Below are 13,828 nucleotides of genomic sequence, written 5' to 3'. Positions count from 1 at the left end.
TTCGATTGAGCTGGGAGACTTGCAGTATGAGAGAACTAATTGATCACTCATCCACCGAATCGCAGGTACCTAGCGCCCACGCCCAGCTTGGTGCAAGTACATTGGACGTGTGAGTTTACAGAGGGCGATAGAAGCCATCTCTCATTGGCCAAATAGAGCTGGGGTTATGTGGGGCATATGGCGGAAGCAATTGCTACTTTTCTCCGGGCCCGCTAAAAAATTCCCAAAAGTTCAATGTTCTATGGGCAAGTGCGATTTACATGCTGAAAGAGGGCCCTCCAGATTATCATCGCCATAAAGTTGCAGGAAAACCACGAACAAACAACAACCAACCTCATTCCTGGAGAAAGATATTTGCACCCAAATACAGCCAAAGAGACCCACCATCAGCACTTAGCCATGGCTGGCTTCAAGAGAAAGCATTCCAATGGCGACGCCGGAGAGAGCAAGCCCCGCGAGTATGTGCCTGGCTTACAGGCACCGAAGCGGCGCAAGAACAAGAACGGCAAAGTAGTCAAGGTCCGGCCGAACAACCTCAACTGGGTCAAGAAGCGCGCCAGAACCATCGAACGCCATTTCAGGACCGGCCAGAACCTGCCAGCAGATAAAAAGAACGACCTCGAGCGGGAGCTCGCGCATTACAAGCAAAAGATCGAGGAGGCCAACGGTGGAAAGCAGAGGAAACAGATGATCAAGAAATACCACATGGTACGGTTCTTCGGTAAGTCACAGCTCCCAGCTTGGATCCTAATCTGCCTGTTCAAAAGCATGGGCTGACTTTATTTACCCACAGAGCGCAAGAAGGCCGACAAGCTCGCCAAGCAAATCCAGAAGCAACTTGACGCATGCGAGGACGAAGAAGAGAGGAAACAGCTGGAGAAGGATCTTCACGTCGCTCAAATCGACGGCCAATATGCCAGGAACTTCCCCTATCTTGAGGCCTACGTCAGTCTTTACCCGGTCAAATCATTAGGCCTCACAACACAAGGCGGCGAACAACCAGAGACTGCGAGCACAGCAGCGCAAGCTTTGCGGAACGAGAGACCACCGCTGTGGCATGCGATAGAGAAGGCAACGGAAGAGGGCATACCCGCCTTAATTGCAATCCGAGAGCGCGATATACACAAAGGGCATAATCGTAATTCGAAGAAGGCCAAGGCCCAGGCCGCTGCGTCCTCTTCGGCAGAAAGCACACAAAAGGACGTGAAGATGAAGGATACGAATTCTGCGGCCAAGTCTGACGACGACGACGGTGATGATAGCGATGGTGGGTTCTTTGAGGGGGCGTAAAGAAGCGCAGTAAAGGAAGCCCCAGAACGAACTCTGTATGCATGAAGATCAATTGATACCCAACGCGCTCGGAAAGAGGCAGCCTACAGTTGCCATAGTCTATGAGTATGACCTAGGGGACGAGTGGTGGTGAAGACTACGACGTCCAGGTTCAAGAGGAACAATTCAATGTTCCTGCGAGTACTACGATATTGGCGAATTCAGTCTGAATTTAAGAGCCTGTTCTTCCCAATCCTACCTTGCACCTGTGAGGCGATGAACGGAATGCATGTAACCTTGTGTATAAGCCACTACTACAGGATGTACATGCATGTAGCCACAAACCGGATGAAAAGCAGACTCGCCTCGAGTGTTGAATGGCTCTGTTGGAGTTGGCCTGAAAGCTGGCCTGAAGAGGTTGAGAATTCTGCCTCGTTGCCTACCGTCCTTGTTCGCATTCCGTGTTGGGGATGCTTGAACAATGAGTTGATGGTGGGCCTCTTGCAGCATGTAAATATACAAATGAGTGCCTGGTAGTAAGGTGCACTTGGATGCCATTTTTCCTCCCATAGTAACTGCACCAACCCATTAAAGCGGCTTAGAAACAACATTGTTCTGTTTCATTCACGATTCGCATATATGGTCTTCCGAATTCACCATAGCAATTTGCTTTCTTTTACCCTGTGACGACATATGCAGCCTGGTCGCTACGCTGCCAGTGATAAAAGACCACCGCATCTCACTTTCTGGAGGTACTTACTTGCTAAGGTTGCTACCAAACTCAACCCCACCAAGCAACTTCATCAATAGATAAGACATACTTCTTCGCGCCTTCTGATCTGATCTCTTCGCTTAGGAAGCAGTGTGATAAAAAAACGAATGGGATCTTCACCGTGAGAAGAGACGCATAATAGAGAGAGATCGCGTCCCCAAAATGTCGCTGTCGTTTGGCGCCAATGTCTACAGCGACATCCTGCAATGGGTCAACATGCAGCAGCAGCTCGAGATCTCGGGCCAGCCCGCCAACATGACGGCCGCCCAGCACAAAGCCGTCAAGGACCTGCACCAGCTCATTAAGCCTCGGCCTAAAGTGATGGAGCCTGAGATGGGAAAACAGGACTGGATCGGGTTGCTGAATCGTAAGTTCTTCGCTTATTTCTTCTTTGTCTTTTCCTTATCACCAAACACCAATAATACCTATGTTTAGCTGTATTTATATGTATATGACCTTTACTTACTTACACGCTTCCCAGGCTACCGTCAAGCCAAGCCCGAGACGCATGGCATCCACTTCACCGATGAGCCAGTCAATGACCCCCCAGCGGCCCTGCGCTGGCAGTGCTTCTGCCTGATCGCGGAGCACCCGCAGCCCCTTCCCGTGCGCAGCGCGGGGCGTCGACCCAGCCACGGGTCTCGTGCCGTCCTTCACCAAGAAGCAGACGGCGAAGCACTACGCCGCTAGATGCGCGGTCGAGTGGCTTGTGCAGCAGGGTCTCATGCCGCAGAGACTCGCAGCGGAGGTGCCTGGTGCTGCCGCTCTAAGAGGAGCAGGAGCAGGAGCTTCGTCGCCGGCGACGACCATGACGCGGCCACTGCCGGTGTCGTCATCGCCATCTTCGCCCGAGGCTAAGAGACAGAAGATGACGGCGTCGGAGCCGGTGGAGGCTTCGTCCTCGTCGGCAGTCAAACAGGAGCAAGGAGACGTCGAGTCTGCTGCAACAGCAACAGTATTGAATGAGGATAGTAATAATGATGCGGCGGGAGGATCGTTCACCGGCACAGTGTACAGCCGGCCCTCCCTCATGAACACCACCGCCGTCGCCAAGATGCCACAGAACCAGCAGCCCCAGCCGCCCTTGATAAACCTGTTCACCTCCTCGTCCGCCGACAGCAGCGCTAGCAACAGCAGCGGCGGAACACCCATCGTGCCACCCTCGGAGCCCCGCACGTCACCACCGGCCACCATCGCCAGCATCAACGCTGCTGCCCAGGAGGAAAACGGTGCAAAAAGGTCACGGCGCAAGTGGCCGAGCTCTGCCACGCGCTGGGCATCGGCGCTCCTCGCTACGAGGTGACGCCGGACCCCGAGAACCCGGCCTACTTCTCGGGCCATCCCGTCTTTCACTCCGTCCTGGAGGCCGGCCACTTCCCCACGGCACCGGCCATGTCGAGAACGTCTTCGGCAAGAGCAACGCCAGGGAGGAAATCGCTAGACGCGTGCTTCTGGAGCTGCGCAAGATCAAGCAGCAGCGCGACGACATCAAGAAGGAGTTGATGCGGGACTTGGGCCCGACAGTCGGCTGAGGAAGTGGAAAATAATATGATTATCAGGAGAAATCAGCTTAGGAGTTTGCGCTTTGATTTTATCTCAGGGTTCATGCCCCCTCCCCCTTAAAGTGGTAGTAGGGCTTTCATGATGCTACGATGGATATTTTGATGACTTGGAAGTGGCGTTTTCGGCCTCCGCAAAGGAACTACATACACCTAGGTAACTTGTCCCTGTGTTAAATGAGCTACATAGGTAGGGACAAATGTCAACTTGTTTGCGGCAGGAGAAGGCAACTTTGCGAAACACTCACGTTGCCGTAGACACAACCCAAATGATTGATGATGTTAGCATTAAAGCTACTAGTTCTGATCTGATGTGAATCTGGCCATGCTCGTGTAATCCTGATCTCATGCAATTGCCAACGAGGAAATTTTATCGTCCACCCCCTCCTCCCCCTCCAATGCATCGCCTGCCGCCTGCCGGCAAGCCTTCCAGGATCTTATGCAAAAAACAAAACAAAACCAAGAAACAGGGAACCAAAACAGTCTATTCTACCGGGGATTCCTGCAAATTCGTTATCGGTCTGGGGGATTCGAACATATATGACTTGCTCATTCTCGCGAAGCATCCGTGGCCGTTGTAGATGTGCTCACTTTGCCTGCTTCTTTCCCATGTCGATCTTCCAACTCACTGCGCCGCGTATATGCTGTAGCTCATAAAAATCTGGAGAAACCGTCCATCGCGCCAAAGCACTGAAAACCTAAAAGCGGTCTTTCAGGGGTATCATCGTCAAATCAAGCACCTCAAGCGCCTTAGGCCCTTGCACCCTTGTTGTCCTTTCCTGCCAAGTGTCATCCACCCTCCAAAGCTCTTCTGCGTCGTCATGCTAGGCTCAACCCTGCTCAGGTGCTCATCGTCTACTCGTTCATTTGACACCAAGGGTGGTCAAGTACTTGCGTAATATCGTAACGCTGTGAGACGTCCCGGTTGAGCATGCATCGTATGAGATCAATACTCTCATCGCTGATCGTGTAGGGAACCCGCAGATCGCGATCCATGATCTCGTCGATGCTGTAAAACGGGTTCTCCTTATAGATGATGGTGTAAAGAAGAATACCAAGAGCCCAAACATCTTGTTCTTTGCCACCATAGGGTTTACCTGCCAGGACTTCGGGCGCCGCATAATCTGCGAGATGGTTAGCACTCGTCTCAATAACAATAAGAAGGGATCATAGTTGACGTACCAATGGTGCCCACGAAGACATCGAATGGCCCGCTCTTGATGTATGCTGCACTTCCAAAGTCGATAAGCTTGGTATGACCCTCACCATCCAATATCACATTCTCGTCTTTGATATCACGATGCACAACCTTAGCTTTGATGTGAAGGTGGTGTACAGCTTTGGCCACCTGGGTAAAGATGCTGCGGCACTCGTCTTCTTCCATGTTGGCGCGAAGTTCGATGTAGTCAAAGAGATCCATTCCTGGCAAACCGTGAGGGACCATTTCGATATAGTAGTTGATGTCGTCCTCAAAGAAGTCTTCCATCTCCTGGATGTTGGGATGTTTGAGTCCGTCCCTGCGAAGGTAATCCAAGACATGGATCTCTAGCGGCACTGTGCCCAGGCGTCGGTCTCTGGTCCATGTGTCGACAAGGATACGCCGCTTGGTGACATATTTCAGTACGACTTTCCGGCCGTCCCCATACTTGTAGCGGACCAACTTGACTTGGCCATAAGCGCCCTGGCCCATTTCCTCCAATATGACAAAGTCGTCAATCGATTTCTTGCCTGGGTGCGGCTCGACAACTTGTGGCACGGGCATTGCTGGCTGTTCGGGTTTCGTAGTGCCAGTAATTTTGGCTGCTGCGGTCTTCGCAACCTCTTTGAGTTGTTGCGCCAAATTTGTAGCCGCCGAAGACCTGCGAGGCTCGTCTGAGTCAGACCCAACGTCCTGTGGTGTCGGCGCCGTTGTCTGCCCGGGAGAAGGCTGGTGTAGTGGTGTCGCTGTGCCAGATAAAAGTGGTGTACCAGTTGTGGTAGCAGTCGTCCTCGGCGCATGGAGGTGCCTGGAATAAGTTATCCATAGCGCATACACTATCTCCGGACCGTGTGCTGTTATAGCTTCCTCTATCGGAGAAGACTCGTCATCACTTGTACCACTGTCATGGCCGGATTGCCTCTCGCTTTTGACGACTCGCATTTGGACGTCAATCTTGAGTGACGTCCCGTCCCTATGCTTGGCTGGCAGCCCTTCGGGGTTGAGGAAATTGGTTGCGGCATCAGGCCGCCCATCTCGAACAGCGTGGAATGCGGCTGCTTTTCGGAAACTATGCTCGGGTATGACGATGCCATCATGCAAGTCTACACCTTCTTGCTCGATGAGTATTGTGACAATTCTGTCAAAGTCTGGAATTAATGTGTTGATGGGGAGGCCCTCGGATTTCTCGTAGCCGAAGAGCGCGCCGCAGAAGACCGAGTTTGAGCTCTTGATCTTCATCTCCTCCGGCTCCACAACCACTATGCCCGCGATGTGAGGAAAACTTGACACACGTAGTTCCGTCTCGCCCATGGTCTGATGGATTGTTGCCGGAATGTTGGCCATACCACTATTGCGGCAAGTGTAATATCTACGTTTCGCGATTTGCGCATAGTCAATGGCACCGTAGCGAGGATCAATCCCTTGGCGAGGTATCCGAGGTATAAGCCTGCCAACGTCCATACCGGGTTGCAGCATCTCATCGCCGAACAGAGGTCCCGTCTCGCCCCTGATCTTGATAACGATACCCTCTTCATCGAGAGTCAGAAAGGCGACATCCTCGTGGATCTCTTCGAGAACCCATATTAGGCCCACTCTCTTTTCTTTTACCCAAAGACTTGCTGATCCGGTCGCTCCATTTCGTTTTTGGATTGGCACCACATCACCACACAAGAGAACGCCTCTCGACTTTGACGAGCCGTGGCTGTTGTCAACCCGCGGCTTGGACGGCGTCGTATCTCCGCTGTGGACAGTTTGCGCCCGGCGAGCTGGTGCTTTTGGCAGTTGCGACCTTGAATTGGGCTTACTCAATAACTGCGCAGTAATGCCACCACGCCCCCTAATAGGCTTGATCCACTTGTAGGCGGTGGTGATATGGGAGGGTTTTCTTGAGTCTGGACTTTGGACAACTCAGGTTCAACATGCGATAGTTTGCTCTCTAGCCAAGCTCGCCTTTCCTCTTGCACGACTTCCAAAATGCCCATCTTTCGAACCTCAGCTTTGGTCACACCAAATACAAGACAAGCTAGGTCATTGGCAGCTACAATGGTCCATGGAGGCTTCGATTCGGTGGTGAAAATGGCCTGCGCAGCAGGGACCCATCTCGTAGAGTGCCCATGCACCGCAGAGCCAAGACCTGGAGGACCATTGAAAGCAGGCTGTGCCGACAGTGTCGGAGATAGTAGTGCCTCGGGATACGCTGATATTGTTGACGCAGCCTGGCCCGGGACAAAAGGCTGAGCCATGGCGTCCATCAGCTTCTGTTGCATAGAGACGGGAGCCACGTCTGTGTAGGTTCGTTTCAGACTAGGCTTTCTGGAACATGGCGGCGAAGTCTTGGCGGTGGTCGCAGTGGCGGCGCTTTCGTTTGTAGGAGTGCGAGACGAAGCTTCGGAATCTGTCTGGTCTTTCACCGTGGGGAGTGGTTTCGAGTTTTGTTCGTCGTTGGCCTTGGCAAGCGTTTCTGCTGCTGGTTCCTCCGCGCGAGCTCTTGTGTCAACGGGAGATACCATTGGGGTTGCATACGAGTCGGGGCTACTAGTTCTGGGAATGAAGTCCTTTTCAAACACGTTGTCCCCAACCGCGTAAACAGGTCCAGTCAAGGGGCCGGGCACGTAACTTGACTCCGAAGTCGATAGGTTACCGGCACCTACCAGTTGTGCCTTTGCCAGCAAATCGAGCATGCTCTGCGTCTCTAAATCGCCGGTCAACCTAGCCTGTGCGCTCGCCATTGCAGCATTCGATGCTGCGGCCCATCCCATTTTATCTCTCATGAACTCTATCGATCGCTTCAGGACATTCTGGCGGCTATGAATGAAGTCTTCGGACTGGTGTGCGAACGAGAACGAGTGCAACGATTCGGATGGGAAGCGTGAGAGATCCTCGGTGAAGCTAGGAGAGGCCGGACCGGATGATAGGCCTGAAGGCATCATGGAGATCATAGACGACGATCTCGGAATGCCAGCAGAGGGACTTCGGGAAGAAGCAGCAGATGAAGGCAGGGTGGGAGTACGCATGGGCTGGTGCTGCCGGATGCGTCGCAGACCAGATAGACCGAGGCCATGATCGTGGTCTGTTATGAGGGAAGACCTATACTCGCAAATCATCAATACAACATTCGTAAAAAGATATATTTATTTCTGTCTATGTGGCATTGGCATGGCCAGGTGCGTAAGGCAATGGCCGTGCAAGACGTGGAATGTGACCAACGTAAGCAAATGCAGGTAAGGGACCTGGTGCATGTGATGTAACCCAGGTGGTGGAAGGACGGTGTACAGACGGCTAACACAGCTGAACCAACAGGCACATGTCTGCCGCTCAAGAGTGCAGTGTACGGTGTGCTTCGGGGAAGTCATGGTCGGGGTATAATCGTTCGGAGGGCGGCAGTGACAATGAAGTTGGAGGGGGATGGGGACGTTTTCGCACCTTGTGACCGAGTCATAGTCTGCACTAAGTCCTGATCCCGCGTCGAAGGAAAAGCGTACTCTCGATGTCGAGTCCTGCTGCTGCCTCTCGAGGGCCTCTGCATCTTCCGAGACGACAGCGAGGTTTCCGGTACTTCGGTTTTTGGGGATTTGCAAGGTGGGCGAGAGCTTGTTCCGGCCGCGGCCGCGCTGTGGCTCTCCATCTTGAGGCTTGTCGTCGGAGTCGGCGCCTTTTATCGAACCATTTCCATCAGTGCCCATTCCTAAAAGCTGCGAAGAAAGGCAAAGTTGCTGAGGAGGGGTGCTGGGACCAGTGTGGAAATTTGCAGTTGCCGAGGGGAAGGTTGAAAATGGTGTTGGGAGTTTGTAGGTCTAGAGTCGCAGCGATTCCAAAACTCACCGTGTCCCTGGTTCCCCCCATGAAAATGTTTCATACTTGATCGCAAATAGAAGGTTTCTACAAGGAGGCCGCGTGGAAGCTCAAGGGAAGAGCGAGCGGGGGCCGAGTAGTCTTTTCCAAGGAAGAGGAGGAATGGTCGATGAAGATAATTAGGCAGGAATCGATCCAATCCAAGCCTCGGGAAAATGCCAATGGCGCAGGCAGGCAGGTAGGCGGATTTGGCCCAGTCAGTGCACTGCAAGACAGACAGTCAGGCGGGTGCAGCACTGACGAGAGTGGCGGCTACCGGGTGGTGGTGGTGGGCGTGATGGGCGTCAAATGCGATGCGCGGGGTAAAATCAAGTACAGAAGTAGGTTAGGTGCTTGGGTTCGTACGTAGGTTAGGTACTGCAGGCAGGTAGTAATCTTCTTTTTAGTGGTTGGGGTGCCTGCGATGGAAGCCTTCCAGGAGGAATGGGCTGGTTGTCGTACAAGCTTAAAAAAGAGCTGGTACTGGAGCTAGACGAAAGTAGTTCCAGGAATGGAGTCAGTCAGTCCGAGGTCCAGCCAGGTGATTTAAAGACGGGAGAAAAAAGGTGCTCGCTCTCTTTTCGCACTCAAGAGAGAGAGGTAAGCTTTCGCGCCAGGCCAGTACAGAGAGCAGAAGAAAAGAACCAGACAGGAATGGCGGGCCTCCTCCGTATGGCAACCTCTCAATCCAAAAAACCGAGGGTGGTCACCTGCTTGAGGGTATTTCTTATTACAGCAAGAAAAAAAGCCTTGTAGGCTGAGAGGTAAGTAGGTACCTTGGAGTTACTGGGCGGTATAGTGAATGTCCACGAATACGACAGACGGTAATGATTAAAAAACAAAGAGTTTTCGAGGTTGTTGGCTCGTTGATTCGTCTTGATTTTGTTCGTCTCATGGACCGTCTCGGGGAGTAAAGATTTCCTGTCGGGGCTATGATTGGGCCCTCGTCATGTTAGTCAGGTGCTTAAAACTGCTTCGCGATGCCTGTTGCTTTACCAACAGTCGGGTAGCGTGCGGAACCTATTCCTCAGACACACTCGCTAGGTCAGGGTTTTCCCCTCCCAATTCCTGAGCAGCAGATGCACTAAGGTAGGGGATCCTGTCCTTTGGTAGACTTGGCTTCTGCTCCGTGTCCGCTTGTTTGCACGTACAACGCAGTACAAGTAGTAGTAGTAGTAGGGTTGTTTGCTTTGCTTCGCAAAGTAAAATATTACAGGTGCCGGCTTTTCCGTCGGGTCTAACAGCGCAACGCTGTTGGGTGTGCTGCACGTGGAAGGATCAGTAGGTATTATGTAGTAGTCCACGGCCCAAAAGTCTCGGGTTGAACAACACACGGCTAGAGCCGCACCTGCGCACCTTGTAACAAGAAAAACACGGAGTGGTTCCGTATTAATAATTCCCGGTCACTGAACCATAAATCTGCTGCTTGGTTGGTAGGTAATGCTTTGTGCGGGTTGATTACAACAAGAGGCCAACAGAATAGAGCCTGTGGCAAGACGGGTGGCATCCAGCGCAGCAATTGCCCCGACAGACAGCAGTGCTGATAAGTAGCGCCTCAAGAGGGCAAAACGAGCAGTTGTCGGTTGTTTCCCCCGTGGTAGGAGATCGGCCTGTCTGCTAAACCGTGCTGCGTGCCTCGTATCGACGTCTTGCCTGTTCTATACTACTTAGTAGTCTCCCTCCCGTCTCAGTGGGGAAAAAGTGAGGCTTGGGAAAAAACCGATGAATAAGTTGTGGAATCAAAGGTTTTGCAGTCCAAAGTGGAATAGAGGAGTCAGGCACAGTGAACCGATTTTTCTGATAGGATAGTAGTGTGTCGACTATATGTGCTCCAGAAAACAGTTATTATTAGGTCAAACAGGCAACTGTGTATGGTGGAGGTGGTTTCGAGACAGCAAGCAAAACAAGACGCCTTTGTAGATATACGGGTGTCCATTCCCACGGCAAGCCTCTATTGCTGGTTCGCCGACAGCAACATCCAACCGAGAATCTAAGGCCGTCACCTTTTGTTATGATGTCACTCTGCACGCCCTTTCGCGGGATGATACAGCTGCAAAGGGCTAGAGGTCTTCTTTCGTTCGGTATCATCTTCTGCTGGACCCGCTTCGCAAGTGATGCTAAGTACGTAGGGGTAGGCGCCTTCGATACTCCACTGACAACCCTTCTCGAAAACATGCCAAGACGCGCGCCACAGGCGGCTTTCAGGGTAGGATCCAAATGGAGTTGATAGGTTGGGTCAAGCTATTCCGGTCCTAGGGGGATGCAGCAGCACATCATTGCCATGGCACAGAGTCGTTCTGATTTGACCGCGGAACGTTGCTGCTGCAGCTGCAGCGTTGTTCAACACAGTCTGATGGGCGGCGACATTGCTAGATCCAATGAGCCGCTTCCCAATAAGCCAATACCCCTAAGCAGTTTGAGGAAGTGAGCATCATACTCAGTGGTAGTGGGGGAGAGAAGTCCAGCATGGCTGACGGTGGGCGGGCAGTATGCGCTTTTATCCGAGCTGGCCTTGGTTGTGGGGTCGTTCTGATGTCTGTATCCTATGTGTAGCTGAACCTACTTACTTTGAGCAATAGATCTTCGCAAATATCATGATTGAGGCAAGTCAAGAATCACTGCAGGGTGATAAGGGGGGTGGCGGACTCTTATCAATTTCGAGGTGCTGAGTGGCCGTTCTAATAGGAAAGGCGATTACTTGAGCAAGTGTTATCGGCAAACACCCGTGGCCAAATGCGGCAGGGGTAGCTTCCTGGTATTAGCCTTCCCTGACTGCGTGTGGGCGTCGATAGGATTATGAAGGTAACTTACTATGATGCAGATAGAATATTAGACCCAGATCACATACTACAAGTATGGGGACAGTAGGTGTTTCCTGCCACCCGAGGCCACATGTATTTCATGTCGAATGCTCGTTTTCCGAGGGGATTAGTCAACCCAGAGAAGTGCTACCTGATAGTGCGAGTACGAGGTCTATTGTCGCTTCATTGCAAAGACATAGCTATGTTGAGGCATTACGTTTTTGTCGAGGAGGAGGGACCTCGTCGGTTCGATATATAAGTACCATTCCTCTGTTTTACTGCTATGCTTTCGCCGAATTAGAATTACTAACAAGAGAGGTTTGCAGGTTCAGTGAGTGTTATTCCCTCATATCAGTGCAACACCCCTTTAAGGACGCATAGAAATATAACATATATCGTTCTACTACTAGGGCAGATTCTCTACGAAATATTGTCCTGATGTTGGGTCGTCAAACACTTGTGACAGCCTGCCTTTAGATGCCCGAAAGTTTGTTTACCCTTTTACTAGAGCTCCCGTCTTCAAGGACACCCACGCCTTCACAATGCCCGTCCCAAGCTCCATACCTACTCATTGCGAGTCAAGGAACCAGGCCAACCGAGCCGTAGAACCCTATAGGTTGACATCCTCTAGATGGGTCGTTCTACGGCGTTGGCGGGTATTGCCTAACTCCCCTGACCACGTACCATTTTCTAGGGGTAACAGAGTGAAACTATCCCATCCAGGGCAGTATACTGCAGACCATTGGAGCGGTCGAGTAATAAACAAGCACGAGTCATTTGAGCCAACAAAGAACTTGTCTTTGAGCAGGTAACAGAAGCAACAAGCATGTCGCCTTTAGCGGTTGGCGTTAGCATGTTGTTTTGTAGCCCCAAGTTTGCCCTAGCGAAATTCGCGCCGCCATTCTGCTTAGACTGGAGGGCTTGGTGGAATAGAAACCGTGAACGGAGCATTGCCCCAACATTATGTATAAGTAAGCCTAAGCAACTGCCTCCGGAGCGAGAGAATTCTGTCGCTTGGGTTTGTGCCAGTGAGTGAGTGCATGGAGCACTCGTGCCATGGAGATGAACCAATCTGAGATGTAGTGTTCGGTGGTCTCACACATTACGCATGCGCAACAACCGAGGCACCTTTACCATTACATCAACCAGTATATGTATACTAACATTGAAATGATATATTATCAAATTTGAGAGGAAAGCTCGAGTACTCACATACATGCAGAGGCGATCTTTTCCCGTCTTCTTTGACACCCAGAATGCTCTTATCGGATAACGAGAGAGACTCTGCCCCCTGCACGCCTATTCGCTAGGATGGAGCTAGCTGAGAGAAACTGGAGAAGGGTGTGGAGGCTTCGGCTGTCCCCAGCTTTTTCTGCAACAGCCAATAGTCAGACAGCCCTCACCGATTGCGCGCCGCCCTCAAAGATGCATCATACTTCAGTCTAGCAACTCAATCCTTCTCAAGACCGAAATCGAACATTAGTGGAATACATGTGGCGGGTTTCCTTGCTATCGCCGATGGAAGGCTGCCCTTATTGCATACTGCTTGCCTCCAGGAGCGACACACAGTGGCATCACCCAACCAACGTGGGAGGCTGTCTCGGATATATCAAGGCAAATGTGGCTTGCTCGAAAAGCAGTCTCATAGGCTCGAACCCCTTAACTTACTTACGGTAGCGCATCTGTACGAAGGGACCCCGTTGAGTTCTTTCTGCAGCCGGCTGCATAAAAGTCCCACCACTCAGCTCTAGTGCTCCGAGCTCAGGCGCTGCCGAGGAAATATGGCTGAAGATTCATCCAGGCCATTATGGGAAGGTGACGGGTCTTGTTGGATGCTGTTCCGGAATCCAGGTGGGCTGGGCCGTCGCTGGGCCGTCTAGAAAGCCAGGTGTCAGGCTCGTTCATATGATTTTTGGCTTAAAGTCGGGTTCCGAGTCCGAGTCTGCAGTGTCAGCAGTGTCAGCATTGAAGTATACCTATCGCATCAGACCAGCATGGCGGGCCGTAGTTCTTGCCGTACTGTTTCTTTTCGCACATTATTCGAGCTGATAACTCTGTGTCCATGAGGAAAGTCAGAAGGGGCCCTATCTTGAATGGTGAGACATGGTTAAACTGACGTTACTTTGGTCGACGTCCTGGTGACAAGGCCTTATGCAAGTCACTTGGTTTGATAAGAGCAGAGAGATAGGGACAGCCGATGGCCATTCCGGGCAGCACGCGTGATCCAACCCAGCCTCTTCCTGACCATCTGAACAACTGCCTCCCTGCTTCTCAGCTGGACAAACAGAGTAGCTGGATGGGGATTAGGATTAGCCAGCCGGGTCGTTGGACAAAGTCAAGCGCACATTTCGCATCACATTCAAAAGATGGAGGGGTGGAGGGCGAGAAGCGCCAAGAC

General features: G+C 51.9%; 3 protein-coding genes across 3 annotated transcripts; 2 read left to right on the top strand and 1 right to left on the bottom strand.

Moving 5' to 3' along the window:
- Window positions 1-399: 399 nt before the first annotated feature.
- On the top strand, window positions 400-1,290 carry PG997_003022 (rRNA-processing protein efg-1; the record flags this gene model as incomplete). Its single annotated transcript, XM_066807337.1, has 2 exons — window positions 400-721; window positions 794-1,290. 2 exons carry the CDS (start codon window positions 400-402, stop codon window positions 1,288-1,290), a joined length of 819 nt encoding a protein of 272 aa, XP_066670955.1.
- Window positions 1,291-2,203: 913 nt separating this feature from the next.
- Window positions 2,204-3,573, top strand: PG997_003021 (uncharacterized protein; the record flags this gene model as incomplete). The annotated part of the gene is made up of 3 exons (XM_066807336.1): window positions 2,204-2,408; window positions 2,656-3,270; window positions 3,407-3,573. The coding sequence occupies 3 exons, from the start codon at window positions 2,204-2,206 to the stop codon at window positions 3,571-3,573; spliced, it is 987 nt and encodes a 328-aa protein (XP_066670954.1).
- An 882-nt stretch (window positions 3,574-4,455) lies between these two features.
- PG997_003020 (uncharacterized protein) lies at window positions 4,456-8,654 on the bottom strand (the record flags this gene model as incomplete). The annotated part of the gene is made up of 5 exons (XM_066807335.1): window positions 4,456-4,724; window positions 4,783-6,564; window positions 6,612-7,885; window positions 8,222-8,483; window positions 8,621-8,654. 5 exons carry the CDS (start codon window positions 8,652-8,654, stop codon window positions 4,456-4,458), a joined length of 3,621 nt encoding a protein of 1,206 aa, XP_066670953.1.
- Window positions 8,655-13,828: the final 5,174 nt, after the last annotated feature.

This window comes from Apiospora hydei (assembly GCF_038363865.1).
Source record: "Apiospora hydei strain CBS 114990 chromosome Unknown utg000004l_segment0_segment0, whole genome shotgun sequence".
Taxonomy (NCBI): Eukaryota; Fungi; Ascomycota; class Sordariomycetes; order Amphisphaeriales; family Apiosporaceae; genus Apiospora; species Apiospora hydei.
The sequence above is the reverse complement of the archived record's forward strand: the minus strand, read 5'-3'. Positions and strand labels throughout refer to the sequence as shown.